The 15628-nt window shown below is 34.1% G+C and overlaps 1 protein-coding gene and 1 pseudogene across 1 annotated transcript; both read left to right on the top strand.

The window, feature by feature from the left end:
* LOC141336255 (deoxynucleoside triphosphate triphosphohydrolase SAMHD1-like) overlaps nucleotides 1–15628 on the top strand; it is a 187713-nt pseudogene that overhangs the window by 157466 nt on the left and 14619 nt on the right.
* Nucleotides 1588–6818, top strand: LOC141337275 (cytidine deaminase-like). Its single transcript, XM_073843064.1, has 4 exons — nucleotides 1588–1711; nucleotides 2339–2450; nucleotides 6486–6543; nucleotides 6696–6818. Exons 1-4 carry the CDS (start codon nucleotides 1588–1590, stop codon nucleotides 6816–6818), a joined length of 417 nt encoding a protein of 138 aa, XP_073699165.1.

The following is a 15628-nucleotide window of genomic DNA, read 5'->3' as shown; positions in this document are numbered from 1 at the left end:
AAAAGAAGACATTAAATCTCTCAAGATCTGATTAAACTCCTAAAACAGCATTACCAGCTTCACTTATTACCACACTGAATTTATTTCTGTCAGACGTCTACAGAAGAGAGTTGCAGAGGTTTAGATGTTTTTTTTTTTCACTACCACGGTGGAGATCAGTGTTTACTTTAGTTGGATTCTTGAACCTTGACATTTTAGAACTATTTTTTGTTGTTGTTGTTGTAATTACGTGTGTTTGCAACATGCTGGTTATGGTAAAAATAATTAAAAAATTAAAATAATCTTTTCTATGAAATAAAGTTAGACTGATTTGTAATACATGAAGATGCGCTGATCTTGAGAGATCGATAGCGTTTAATATTCTGTTGCTGCAAGTCATTTGAATTAATGAATCAATCTATTTATTTATTTAATATTTGTAGTAGTAATAGTAGTAGTATTTATTTAGTGAAGGCATTTGATTATAGTAATTATCTGGGTGCTCCAGTTTCCCCCACAATCCACAGACATGCAGTATAGGTTGAAAGTGGAAAGTCTAAATTGGCTGTAGTGAGTGAGTATGTGAATGAATGAGTGAGTGAGTGTGTCCCAGCACTGGAGTTGCATGAGTTAGTCCACTCTGCTCCACAAAATATCTGTAAAATAAGTGTGTTTGGTAAAATTTTTGCACTTTATTTAAGTTAGGATATTTTACTTAAAGTTTACAGTTTTTATTAGACAGGTGTTGCTGCCAGTTTTTTTTTTTTTTTTTCATTGTACCATTATTTTTGATGCCCCCACCCCCTTCTTTCATAAATAGTGTTAGAAATGGTGCCATTTGCACCATCTGGTGGTGATTTCGTTATTATTATTATTAATTTTACATACATTTCTATTATATTTAAAGATACATACTCTATGAATACTACAGTATTTATCTGTACGAAAATGAGAAGGATGATGATATAATACTTAACAGCCTTATGGATAATTTTACAGATATTCAAAATATATTGTAAAAGTTATATATGTTTCCAAACATACTTACATACATATATTTTCTACCAATATATTTGGCCACATTTTTTTAAAAGCATTGACCTCTGTATTTCAGTAAAAATAAAAAATAAAATCAAAAACATTTTATTGAGCTTCGTTGTTTACAACATATATTTATTATTTTATTTATGTATATTTCAAATGTATTTTGGACACAATTTTATTTATTTATTTATTTATTATGTTTTAAGTTATGTTCAGTGCTAAATTTTCTTCTTAATTTAGATTGAAATTGTTCAGTGATTAAGGTAATTTTTTTCACTCTGAAATGATAATGATAATAATAAAAATAATAAATTGCCTGATTAAATCATGTCTGTGCACCTGCGTGGACAAATGGCATTTCAGACTGTCAAAATGGGCAGGGCTATCTCCATATATAAATCATTGCTGAATGGTTCATCATCATCTTGCTCCTTGCTTGACTCCACTGAAGAGAAGACAAAGAAGAAATCCTGCAGTGAAGTGACAACACTGGTAGCTGTGCATCAATCCAGTGGCATCTATATCAAGTACAAAAAAGCTTATTTCTGTAACATTTGTTGCAAAATGTTGTCTGTCATTGCTTCGCTTGTCAAGAAATCTCAGGAAGCCAAAAACCAGGCGTACTGTCCATACAGCAAGTTCAGGGTTGGAGCAGCTGTCTTAACAAGTGATGATAAAATGTTCACTGGTGAGGAAACTCTTTTACATTTGTACAAGTTGTGTTGTTATAACAATACAACTTGTACAATTTTCATATTTTATTTTATTTTTTTCTCAGAATGTACTAAACTGTTGATTTGGGCACTCCTAATATTCCTGCTATCTCTCTAATGGATTTATTTTTGTTTTTGAAGCCTAACAATTGTCTGTTTTACTTGCATGCAGAGCTCTTTTGACCACATGATGTGGGTTTAGAGCAAGAGCTTCCCAATACAAATGCACAATTAGAATCAACTCCAGAACTTTTACCTGCTCAATTGCTGTAGAAAAAAAAAAAATAATAATAATAATGAATAGCACACAACTGTCCATGAAACCACTTTTAAGTCAACTGTCTAATTACTTATGGTCCCTTAAAAAGGGGGAAGTACATATTAAAGAGCTGTATTTCCTTAACCTTTTCCAAAATTTTTGATGAGAATAACCCGTAAATTAAAGCTCAAAGTATACACTTTAATTCCATTTTTTTTTTCACATTATTAAAAGTAACTTGAATATGCTTTGGTCAACAGCAAAAAAAAAAAAAAAAAAAAAGTGTTTCAGTGTCCAAATATATATGGACATAACTGTATATACCATGTGCTTCTGTTAACAGGTTGTAACGTAGAGAATGCAAGCTACCCTGCTGGATTGTGTGCTGAGAGGACTGCTATTTCAAAAGCTGTGTCTGAGGGATATACCTCCTTCAAAGCCATCGCAATTGCCAGGTATATATATGGGATTTGTGATATATATATATATATATTAGGGATGCAACAATACAGTTAGTCCACGGTTCAATACGTACCTCGGTTTTTAACCACGGTTTTCGGTTCGGTTCGGTTCGGTTCGGTTCTGATATCTTGCCACTTCAGTGTGTTTTTTTATTAACAAAATACTGCTGTAAACCTCTGCACACTAGATAAAGTGTGGTTTAGAATGTGTCTGCTTATTTTTTCTTTTGAGAGAGGTATAATTTTTTTTTTTTTTACGCAAAATAGAATGGGTTTCATTCATACTGGATGCCAGAGGGCGCCCTTGTGCAAAATAAAACACATATGCATCAAAGAAGTAGCGCTAATAACATTCCCTTCCATCTTCTCTTATATGAATAAAAGCATCGCTATTGCTGTAACTTATTAAAAACAAGATATAACGGTAAACGTTTTGAATGATGAAATCTAAGGACAATAAACACTCGTCTGCAATAATATATGGTTTATCTGTGTTCTTCAAGCCATCTCGGGTATTTTCATAAGCCATTGCTAATCGACATATACATTGAATATGAGTAGGCTATAGAATTTATCGTCTGCCTCATTCTGTGATGAGAATCCACATCAGATTACAACATAATTAAGTTATTTCAAACACTTGACTGATGTTGTGAATTAAAAACAAGTTATAATGTTTTTGTGACTTGTTTTTATAACTTTTGTTGGACAACATCAGGTTTAGAAAGGCTTATCATTGCATGTCATTAGAATGGAAGATGCTCTGCGTGTTGCGTTATTTTTTTTTTCAAATATAAGAGGGGAAGCGTTTTCTCAGTCTAGCACATGAAATCGTGGGCAAACATACAGCAAATTCCAAGAGAAATAAAAGGAAGGAAGATATTTAGATGCCAAACCGAAAAACCGCAATTCACAAGCGCTTATTGAACCGTGGATGTCGTACCGAACGGTTCGATATTATATTGAGTATTGTGACATCCCTAAAAAAAAAAAAAAAAATATATATATATCACAAATAATCGATTAAATGATTGTGTTAAAAACAACAGTGTTATATCTTAACAAACCTCTGTGTCTACATTCTCAGAAAAAAAGGTACAAAACTGTACCTTTTATAACGTCGCTGAGGTGGTACCCTGAAGGGTAGAATTTTGTACCTCTAACTGAAAATTTAAAACATGTTTTGGGTACATAAGTGTCTATATGAGCTGTTTTATAAGGTGGCCGAGAGAGGTCAACGCGCTGCAACTTAAGGAAACACATGCAAACAGAAAAAAACGACAACAAATTAAGAAAACATCTTCATCAGTTTGACAACACAGGCGCTGCAAATTCTCACAACGCAACCAAACTCAGAAACACCTGCAAACTCAGAAACGCGCTGCAAACACACGAACGCGCTGCAAATTCAGAAAAGCGCTGTGAATAGCACGGATCACAACGGAAATGTTTCAGGGGGACCTCAAAAAGTGACGAACCCATCTGGGACCTGATTATTTGTTCCGTGGCTGTATGTCAGAGCAGAGGTGTCTATCTAGTTCACCGACAGAAAAAAATATATATTCTTCAATGTTCAATTATTCTTCTTTAATAAAAAATAAATAAATAAAAAAGGAGCAGATGCTTTATATTCATAAACAGAAATTTGCTAAATGCACACCAGTGATGCGCGGTCCCGAACCTGACCGACGTTTTCAACTAACCCACCCGCAACTCGGACCGCAAAAAAAAAAAAAAAAAAAAAAAAAAAAAGAAAATTGCACCCGACCCACTTCCTGACCTGCATGTTTAATATTTGCAACTGACACCAGCGATTATATGCGGCTATGTGGTGGAGATTTGTTCACTGTCAAATGTCATTAATTAGGTAATTTTGTCAAAAGAAATTTTCTTGATTACAAGAAAAATACCGATTGTTCTTGTTGTTGTTTGTCTTTCCTTTATACAGATTTAAATAGTTTCGTTTTCGAAGTACTCAGTGATTCTCCGATGTTAAATATGATCAAGAATTATTTTATTTCGATCCACAGTGTAAAAAAGTTAAGAAAAAGATTAGCCTATATCTAAATATATATAGACTATAAGCTAATTCCTTTTTTCTTAATTTTTTACTTTTTCTAAAAATTATCAAGAATATTAAATCAACTTAATAGGCTAGATTAATGAATTTCAAACAAACATAACGATATATATTAATAGTTGTATCAAATGAATAAGGAAATTATAGTGCTTTGAATTTATTAAGTAATGTTTAATTTTGTTCGTTTCGCTCTCTGGAAATGTAAAGAAAAAATACAGTTTTTACTTGGAATTCGTTTTAATCCCTGGTTTTAAACAAGCATATATATGAGATAATTTATATATTATTGCTTGAATTTAAAAATAGTGCCAGAAATTGTATAATTAAGGAAATTAAACATACCTAGGGATTTGAAAAGGCATAGTGAAATGTGTCTAATAATACCAAAAAGAAAGTGAAGCATTGGACATAATCAAAATATTCCAGACATGTATTAGGAATACCATTTTCTTAACAATTAAGATGCTGCATGTGTTTATCCAGTCTAATCGAAGTGTGCTTCTCTCCTCCGACTTTCCCAACAAAAATCCCACCCCCTCTCAGAAAATACATAAAGCTGACATTACTGACCTCTATGTGTTTAAAAGTAGCCTATTAAAATGGTACAGTGGCATTGCTCAGTTCAAGGTGTTGGGAAATCGGGCATTTTGTCCCGCGTCAGCATTTATTCAAAAGTTAATAACGCTCAACATTCAAAAGGTAAATATTATTCAGCCAATAAAGTGTAGTTCTATGTATTTCATAGAAAATTGTGTCTAGTACTATATAAATTACAAAGGTTTAATTGGCATCTTTATCTCAAACGACCCAACCGACCGCGACCCGAATATCATTATAACTATTTTTGGATGACTCGTAACCGCGGGTAACCGCAGCCTCCCGCTCATTTTGGATCAACCCACGCATCACTGGTGCACACCAAAGTGTAATTTATTTCTATCAGAAATGGAAGTTTTGAAAAAGTCTCAAATGCAAATGAGTAACAAAAAGAATGACATGTTGTTACGTTTCACGGAGGATTTTTTTCTGGTTATGCTCCCCTGGAAAAGGAAAATTGAACTATTGTTTAGTTGTTTGTAGGTTTTATTTTTTTCAATTATTTTATTTATTTATTCATTTATTTCTCTACGCGGAATTAGTTTATTCTGTTTATCTGTTTTTTTTTCTTCTCTTATTCACTGTTATACAGCTTAAGATTGTTATTATATTCTGTGTATTTGAAGTTGTATTTCAATATTTTTCAATATTTCAATTATTTTTCTTTAATAAAAAAACAAAAAAAACAACATCAGATGCTTTATATTCATGAACAGAAAATTGCTCAATGCACACCAAAGTGCAATTTATTTCTATCAGAAATGGAAGTTTTGAAAAAGTCTCAAATGCAAATGAATAACAAGAATGACATGTTGTTACATTTCATGGAGGATTTTCATCCATTTTCTATCTAGTCCACGACAACACCTTCTCTGACCAACAGCCACGGAACAAATAATCAGGTCCCAGATGGGTTCGTCACTTTTTGAGGTCCCCCTGAAACATTTCCGTTGTGTTCTGTGCTATTTGCAGCGCTTTTCTGAATTTGCAGCACCTTTCTGAGTTTGCAGCGCTTTTTAAAGTGGCAAAATCTCAATAGAATTAAAAGCATGCCAGTGATGCACACAGAGTAGGTGTATGCCGATCATACACAATTGAAAGAACTGCACTTTAGTCATGTGCTGACAACTGCCCCGTTCGGTTTGTACATGAAGATAGCGCTTACAAAAGTCCCAAAGGCACAATTTAAATAATTCATTAATAGCCTCATTCTAGCTTTTCATTAACCAGGTGGGGTTGCACTTGCTAGTTTTGGCTATTTGGGGGGGTTACCCCCAAACTAGGCCCCTGCATCGACTGAAGTATAGTATATTTTTGAGTAATTTTCCTGTTGAAAAATGTGTTTTGTGCAGTGACCTTGGAGATCAGTTCATTTTTCCATGTGGAGTCTGCAGGCAGTTCATGAGAGAGGTTAGTTCTTCTTAAAATTACATTATGCAAATATTGTTTTATTAGTACAAAGACAAACCTCCAGGTCTGGCCTTAGGTGTGGCTTAAAAAAAAAATTGCAAATAATTATTCACCTTTCATGGTTATGTCTTTTTTTTTTTTTTTTTTTGCAGTTTGGCTTAAAGTGGGACATTTATCCAACAAAAGCTGATGGATCTTATCAAAAGATGACACTGGATGAGCTCCTGCCACATTCATTTGGCCCTGGTCACCTGGGTGGAGAAAAACACAAATAAACCAGTGTTTATGCAATCAGAGTTTAATCTAAATTCTGCACAGCTGTGGTCATTAGACTGTTGACAATTAGAAGAAATAAAACATGTATAAGCCATGTTTGAAACAAATGTTTTTAATAGTGGGAATTTAATTATTGAGCCTCAATGTTAACTAGCACTATAGTGTTCACTGTAAGAGCTCAATTAAAGCAAACACTAATCATCATTATGGTAACTGCTTAACATTGCTTAATGTGTTAAGATGGTGTTTTTAATAGACCAAATTGAGTAAACACATTATTAATAAAGCTTATGTGTACAGACAAGCACTGTTTTAATGCATTAAACCATGTTAAGCATTTTCCTTATAATGGTTTTCTTTGGGAGGAAAAAGCTTAACACACCTCAATTAGTTTGATGATTGTCACCATTGTACTGTATGATGAGTGTTGATATCTAAATTGTTTTGTATAATACCACAGGACATTTACATCAGTAATAAAAAAAGTCAACTTCAATATTAGTTTGCGTTATTTTTTTTACTTTATTCAGCTTGACATTCATCACAAAAAATAATATTCTCCACCTTATGCTTGATTTTCTGCTTTTGCGCTCAGGGTTAGAAAATTAATAAACAACTTGAATTTTTTATCTCTGCATGTGGGAATACTCATTCAACAATAATGATAGAAACAATCACGATCAGGTCACTGACTGTTTAATAGTTTAATCAGTGAGTAGATGACATGAAGCGGCTCGAGATTTGCTGCACTGAAAACAGATGAGCAATAATATCGCGATCAGGGTGAAATTCTGGGAATTTTGTCCACAAAATGATAAGAGAGCACATTATTATATTATTTCAAATTATTTTAACTTATAGAGCTGCAGGCCATGCTCTTTTTTCTCAAGATTAAACAATGGTGGGTGTTATAATAATTTTGATAAATGCAGATTAGGATGAGCAGAGTGCAAAGGAACATGACAGTAAATCTGATTATTCAAAGAGGTTCTGCTGGTTTGCTAAACCAGACTTTTTACATTTTTGATTGATGTATGTTAAGCAGTGCACAATATTTATATTTATGTTATTATAAGATATAATATTATACATAAGATGTCCTGCAGTTATTTTACAGCAGATTAAATGTGCAAATTTAACAACATTAATTATTGTATTTAATGTAGCTGTACTAAAGTGTACAACTTAAATGGATAATCCACCCAAAAAATGAAAATTCATAATTTACTCAACCTAATGGAACTACATCTTTCTCTGTTTGCATGTCTTTCAAAAAGTGAAGATCTGAAATAGATAATCTCTTTTTTCCACAAAAAAAGGTTAATCAGTCTCTCGCACTCTTTTTAAGAAAGGATGAGGACACTGCCTGTGAAATGAATTCGCCGTCTTGTGTAAAAAGGATGAAATTCATGGCAGCACAGTGTGCCAAATGTTTACTGTAGCACCCTCTTCCTTCTCAGGGTAGATTACCTGAGCACTTAAGGATGGGCGCTCGGGTTCGAATTGGATAGTCTCTCGACTTAATAAACTTGGGGACCTCTGCTAAATCACTGCTTTGAAAATAACGAGGTTATCTAGAAAATACCCTTATTTGTCAAATTGAACACAATAAGGTATGTCAGTTCAAACGTTTTCTGTTTATAGACATATCATTTTTTTTTCTCTTAACCAGAAAGAAATGTACTGACATCACTTTAAAGGCACAATATGTAATTTTTCGCCGCTAGAGGTCGCATTGTTTAAAAACAATAACAGAGGCGACGCTTGATGACGCAATTACGGAGCGTAGAACAATGGGAAATGTGTTTTCACAAATCATGTTCACGGATGAGATACTGTCTTTTTTACCTACCAATGTTATTGAGTATCACTGAAAGAAGCTATTGTAGATAGCGTTTGAAGAGGCACTCCTCCTCTAACAGAGAACTGCTTAACTTTACACTTAGTTTGTACTCACACTAGGCACAATTGCCTTGAACCGAGCCTGAGTGCGATTACTCCCGCTGGCCGCGCACTCAAACTCCGGCCGAAACACACTTACGTACGAGATAACGGAGAAAATAACTTTTTCCAATATTCTACCTAATAATTAATAAATGCCGTTCATTGATTTTCACTTGTATGTATCAGTGAGTTATTACGGAGAGTGAAAAAATATGAATGTTAAAGAATTTGCAGCTTTACTGGCAAACTACAATTCCTGTTCATCAATAAGGAGAGAACCAGACCCATTATAAACTTAAATATTCTTTACTGAATTAAATTATTTGAAAAGTGTTGTGTTGGTAATTATAGGATACATTTGTGGTCGTAATGATGACAGTAGTAGACACGCTTACACTATGCGTACCGCGCCCGAGCCCAACCGAACTGCTCTCTGGCCCACCTCTTTCAGCCGAGACAGGGCGAGCTAAACGAACCGCGCCCGAGCGCGGCACGTAGCACTTACACATGTCAAACGAACTGGGATTTGGGCACGGTTTAAAACGTCTATAGTACACCCTTACATACTGCGACATACTGACATAATGACATACTTGTCATTTATTTCACCAGTATGTTTGCGCTTCACAGAACGTGCAGGCAAAGCATAATCATGATCCATAACTATGTTTTTAATTGAGGTATAAATACTAATATAAACAATATAAATATAAAATATAATAGTATCGATAAAGACTAGCTACTACTTTTTCTTCTTCATCTCTTCTTTGCTCCTGTTCCCCTTTGTATTTGGCGGTTCCGCAGGAAGTTAGAGAAACTAGAGGGGTCAAAGGTTATATGACGCCATAGACGGGCGACAAAACGGAAATAAAGAAATGGGCCGTTTCTTCGAATTAAACTATTAATTTCTCCGGATTTGAAAGTTCGTGGAAACTGTCGGGATAATGTAAGTACACAACTAAAAAATATATATAACATAGATATAGTGATTTTTGCTATTTTTAAAGCTGAAAAATTACATATTGTGCCTTTAAGTAATACCACTGCAAGATCTATTTAGCAAAATAAAGTTGAGAGTAATAAAATAAACTGACCAATGAAACTTTACAAATGTCACACCAAACAAATTAAATTTGTCTCCCCCAACCAACTGACAATTTGAACGTGATCGCTAGACAGAAACAACAGACCTTTCAGTAGTTAGTGCACTAGCTATGTGATGGATAACTGACGTAGCTCACGTGGGCCCACTCATACGCACCTTCATACACACAACCTGTTGCAGGCCTGTTTCGTTGCTGGTGATCGTTTGGGGCCACGCAAACCAAATAACTGGCCCCTTCATTCCGAGGAGTCAATCATAATTGGAACTGAGATACTCCCGATCTAGGACACTTGAATCTCTGGTGTAGATTGTCTTAGACTAGTGCGTCGGGACTTCCCCCAACTCCCCCGTTGCCAGGGGAACTCTGAACCCATCGGCGGCTCAGAGCGCTACCTGGGCATTGAGTCCTGTGGCTCCCACCGTTGTTCACGTTGATAGACAAAGTCCACAGCACTCACAACCTGAACGTCACTAATAAATCACACAGTCACAAGGTAGTTTGGAAGTTTTAACAAACTCGCATTGAATCCGCTCGAATATAGGTGAAACTTATCCGATGACACATCACTTTTCTTCGATAAAGCAATCTTTGCCTGTCTTGCTCTCGATCATTTATTTTTTCCCCTCTTTCAACTTCACAAGAACCAATGTTACGTAACCTAACCTCCCCTCTGTATTAGGTGGGTTCACTGAATTATAGTCCCATGAATATTTAGTAACCTCAAACATGATTGTAGAAACCACGTTCTCCCCTAGTTTAATTACAACCGAACATTATAGTACAAACCACTGTTCTTAAGATTATTTTTCTTGTTTTAAGTAAAATGCACAAAATTTACATTCCAAAACACTCACTAAGAAAAGCGTTTTTGAAGCATAAATGAATGAATGATGTATTTAAACATCACTTACACTTTAAAAAGGGGGAGGAGACCGAAATAAACTCTGGGTTTACAGAAGAAAACCTGCTCCTGACCAGGTTTGATTCACCAAGGTAACTGACTCTGAGTATAAGTTACCTCTCTTTCAGAAACAGGCTTGACTTACCCTGCTTTCTCAGGTTTGATAAACCTCCCATTCTGAAACAGACAACCCAGAGATTACCTTATTTCCTGGTTGACATACTCAGAGTTTTCACTTAACCTTCTTTCTGAAACAGGCCCCAGATGACATGAGCTTATATCTGGCTGTTTTAACTTACATACAGGAGCCAAACAAAATCTAGTATTGAAAACTTATGGGTCAAGAGCCTAACTAATGCAAACATTGACCACTATAATGGTTGCTTAAAAAAATGGTTCTGCTAATTAACATCAGGTGTCTTCAATAATGATCAATCATCACTTCGTTAATCACCTAATTATCTCATTAACTTTAACACTGCTTCAGTGTATATATGAGACTGGGGAGTGTTAAATTAACACTGGGGATTTTGCTGTGCATAACATTAAAAAGTATTTTGTCTGTGCTGACTGCAGCCTCAGCCTTAGATGAAAACAGCCGAAGATAAAATATATTAAATCTCAGCAGAGGAGGATTAAACAACTCCACAAACAGCATCACCAGCTTTACACATTACTGACCAGATTGACTTTATTTATGTTAGAGGTCTACCGAAATTCTTTATTGAAAATTAGCAGGAATTTAATTTCATTTGAAGCAACCACAATGATGATTAGTGTTTCCATTAATTGGTCTCTTAACTTTCTTAACTAATTTTGTACTATGGTACCCAGCATGCATTGCAACATTACAGTTTTTATTGCCTTCATTGTTGAGGTTCACGTGTTGATTTAAAATGACTTTGTGTGTCACAACATTGTCTTTGACATGCACTTCCTAGTATGTGGCATGCGAAATTATGTATTTTTCTGGTGTAACTTGTGAATAAATGTGAAATATGCAGCTGAGCAGGTTCAAAGTGAAAGGTGTGTAAATTCTCACACAAACAAAAAACATTGTATGATTTGCAGGAATTAGCAGTTGATGGTGAAGCAGGTTCTGTTATCTAATGAACAGGGGGTGACACATGAATAGATTAACAGCTGATCTGTGTTTGCCTTTTGTGAACTTTCAATTTGTTTTACACCTATAATACGATGTCTGTAATTATACATATATTACTTTTTTAGCATATTAATAGCTCTCTTTATTATTTTGTCTTTATTCTGTCTGAACTCATCTGTTCAGTTGTGCATTTATTGAATGAGTACTGTGCTACGTCCAAACAGATTGCATTGTATTTCATGTATAATCATTTTACTGTTTTAATTCATTTTAAATCAAGAGATTGCATTGTACTTCATGTATAATAATATTTTTAAATACAATTTAAAATTGTTTTAAATGTTGTGTGAAATGTGCTATATAAATAAACTTGCCTTGCCTTGAAGTGTTTATACAGGATAATATATAAAATATAATATGCAAGATTTGCATAAAAGGGTCACTGTTTACACCTGTAATATTTTTAAGTACATTAAAATCTTGTTGGTTTTTATCTTTGGTTATCTGTATGTATGCACATCCAATGACATGAAATCTACAGTCTTTCAAACCTGATTGTAAACATTCATAGTCCTGTTAAACGTGTGGACTTAGGGATCATGCTCTGATAATATCCACAGAAAGCAATGTTGATTTAGTGCTTTTGTATGAGAATTTGTAAAGATTCATCTCAAATAATTTATCTGTGAAGTTATGACAAATCACACACCCAAAACACATGCACATCAGCCTTCATCACTGAATTACATATGTATATGCGTGTATAAATGTAAAAATGTAATGTAAATATACATGAAATACAGGATGTGTTCTAGCTGATCATGTATAAAGTTCCACAGACCTTATATTGCATCCCAATAACATTATGCAGTTCTAAATAAGCAAAACATAGTACAGTAATTTATAGTCTAAAGTTTATAATTGTTTTGCTTTTTTAACAAGTAGATGTTTCAGTGGACTATTCTGTTCTATTGTGTTTTCTCCAAGTAAACTCTTATTAGATGAGTTATTTATTTATTATGCGTGTATTAAGCTTTTGCCAGAGCAGTTTGAAAATAGAACATTTCTGTGCATTAGACAGTGGGATATCATACACCTTTATATAAGATATCTTTGGGGGAAAGGCTTTCCAACACAAATGAGAATGGTTCATTGTATTGACTGCTTATCAACACAACTTTGTCTTCAAAATTAAAAGAAAGAGAAAACAATTAGGACATTGTGGAGAGACAGAGATGAAGTGCCACACAGCAGGAAAGATGGAATTTAAATTTAAAATAAATTTAAATATATCTTATCCTGGGGCAGTTTCCTCACAGAGTCACATTTGTATCTGATCTAAACCTAAAGCTCAGTATTTTGCACGCAATTTCCTCACAAAGACATACTTTTCCATCCAGTAACCTGCTTAGTGGCCAATGCTTTGACAGTGCTTTTTAATTTATTAGTCAAATATTTATGTTCCTGAGGATGAATGACTGGTGTTTGTGCTGGTGTTGCTTAATGGAAATGTACGATTATACATGTAAACATAAATATGAGCTGCTGGACACCCAGATAGTAACATATTGTATGCCCGTAGCTAAAATCAACAGAAGATAAAAGACATTAAAACTCTATTGCTTAACTGCAGGAGAACAAAATGCCCTATTATAATACTTAAACATTGAAAAAGAGCAAACCAGGGTGTTGGCTCAGGCTTTTGGACATTTATCAAATGATCCTCAACAGCGGTGACAATCATTTTTTTATTTTTTTTATACAGTGAGTCTATAATGTAATTATTAAACAATTACAGAGGTGTATAGTCCAGGGGTCAGAAAGTAGAAGTCCTGCCATATGTTTGTTCCACCCATGAACCAATGAAACCAAGGTGGAACCAAGTCTTTCTATTCAAGTCACAAGCGAGTCTCAAGTCAAAGCCCAAGTCCTCAAAGAGTTAAAGGTAATGAGATAATTAAGTGACTAATTAAATGATGATTGTGATGATTGTGCATTAGTGATGAACACCTGCTGTTATTGAGAATTACAGAGGATCAAATGTTGATGTTTTGTTGGTTAAAATGATGCTACCATCATGAAGATCAGTGTTTGCTTTAGTTGGGCTTTGACACTTTTAGTATTTTAAGGCAATTGCCGTATTGTTACACAGCAAGTTTTAGCACATTACTGAATCAAAAGCTTGTGGTAGTGGTATAGTTAAAATGTTTTGCTTTTAAATCATGTAAATGAACATCATGTAACGGTTGATCTTTGATTTATAGACTGACATTCAACTTTCAAGCAACTGGAGAAAAATTCTTATTAAAATGCCGTTGTAATGCTTAAATATTGGGGGGAGACTTGTAGCAGCTCAGACTTTTAGACATGAACATTTATCATACCATCCTCAACAGTGGTGACAATAATTCTTCATGCTGTAGTGCATGATGGGAGTTTTTACTATGATGATACCCAGCATGCATTGCAGTATGAAGAATTTAAAGTCCCCATTGTTGAGATTCATATGCTGGTTCTTGAGGTCTGCGTGTGTCTGAATAGCATGAGAGCAAAATTATTTATATGCTTTACATATAGCAGAATTTTTAAATTTGAGCAATCAGCACATAACCTTAAAGTCATGCCAAGCTTCACAAAACCGACCAATCAAAACCTAAACTTGTATATAATAACAGTTATTCTATAATCAAGCCACTGCCTGGTAACTGTCACAACACATAAGTCCAACTAAAGCAAACACTGATCTTCATGATGGTAGCATAATTTTAACCAATAAAACATCAACATTTGATCCTCTGTAATTCTCGATAACAGCAGGTGTTTATCACTAATGCACAATCATCATTTAATTAGTCACTTAATTATCTCATTACCTTTAACTCTTTGAGGACTTGGGCTTTGACTTGAGACTCGCTTGTGACTTGAATAGAAAGACCTGGTTCCACCTCTGGTGAAATCATTTCATTGGTTCATGGGTGGAACAAACATATGGCAGGACTTCTACTTTCTGACCCCTGGACTATACACCTCTGAACAATTATTAACAGTAATAATCATATTAGAATATTATTACTACTTTACCACATAAAAATTGTCAATAGCTGTTCATTGAAGAAAAATTACCTCTCTGCATCACAACTCCATTAAAATAACTACAGAGAGAAATCTGACACAATAAGTCAAGGGTCATAGTCAAATAGCATACACTCTAAAAAAATCGCACTGTAAAATAACAGTAATCTACTGGCAGCTGTGGTTGCCAGCATTATACTGTTATTTTATAGCTCTCCGTTAATTTACAGCTCTTCATTTTTACAGTATGTTACCGTTATTATACCATGTGGTAACTCATTTTATTTTGGAAACCAATTGCTTCAAACCAATTCAGTAAAAAAATAAAAAATAAATAAATAAAAAAAAAATATATATATATATATTGTTTATATGGTGTTAGTACAGTGAACTTTTTTAATTTGAGTCCACTAAGAAGAAATATTTCTTAATATAAACCCACAAACACTTAAAGTGTAATAAGGAAGCAACCGACTTTTACTCACATCTTTATAGATTGTCATTAACTAACAAAAGCACAGATTTGTGTAACAAAGTGCTTAGTAAAGAGATTGTCACTATATCAGCAATTCCACAATTACTGTCTTTAAATAAAGCAGCAAAACCTTAATACAAATACCTTGATTTGATTAGTAAATCTGACTGTTGTGTTTTACAGTATATTACTGTTTTTTCTTGAAT

This window comes from Garra rufa, chromosome 6 (assembly GCF_049309525.1).
Source record: "Garra rufa chromosome 6, GarRuf1.0, whole genome shotgun sequence".
NCBI lineage: Eukaryota > Metazoa > Chordata > Actinopteri > Cypriniformes > Cyprinidae > Garra > Garra rufa.
Note: the sequence above shows the minus strand (reverse complement) of the source record. Positions and strands in the feature narration are given on the sequence as shown.

Bases quoted from the DNA above. Each gene is read 5' to 3' on its own strand.
- LOC141337275 (XM_073843064.1), top strand. From the start codon at position 1,588: ATGTTGTCTGTCATTGCTTCGCTTGTCAAGAAATCTCAGGAAGCCAAA. The intron at 1,712-2,338 runs GTGAGGAAACTC...TTCTGTTAACAG, and splicing joins TGATGATAAAATGTTCACTG to GTTGTAACGTAGAGAATGCA. The intron at 6,544-6,695 runs GTTAGTTCTTCT...TTTTTTTTGCAG, and splicing joins GCAGGCAGTTCATGAGAGAG to TTTGGCTTAAAGTGGGACAT.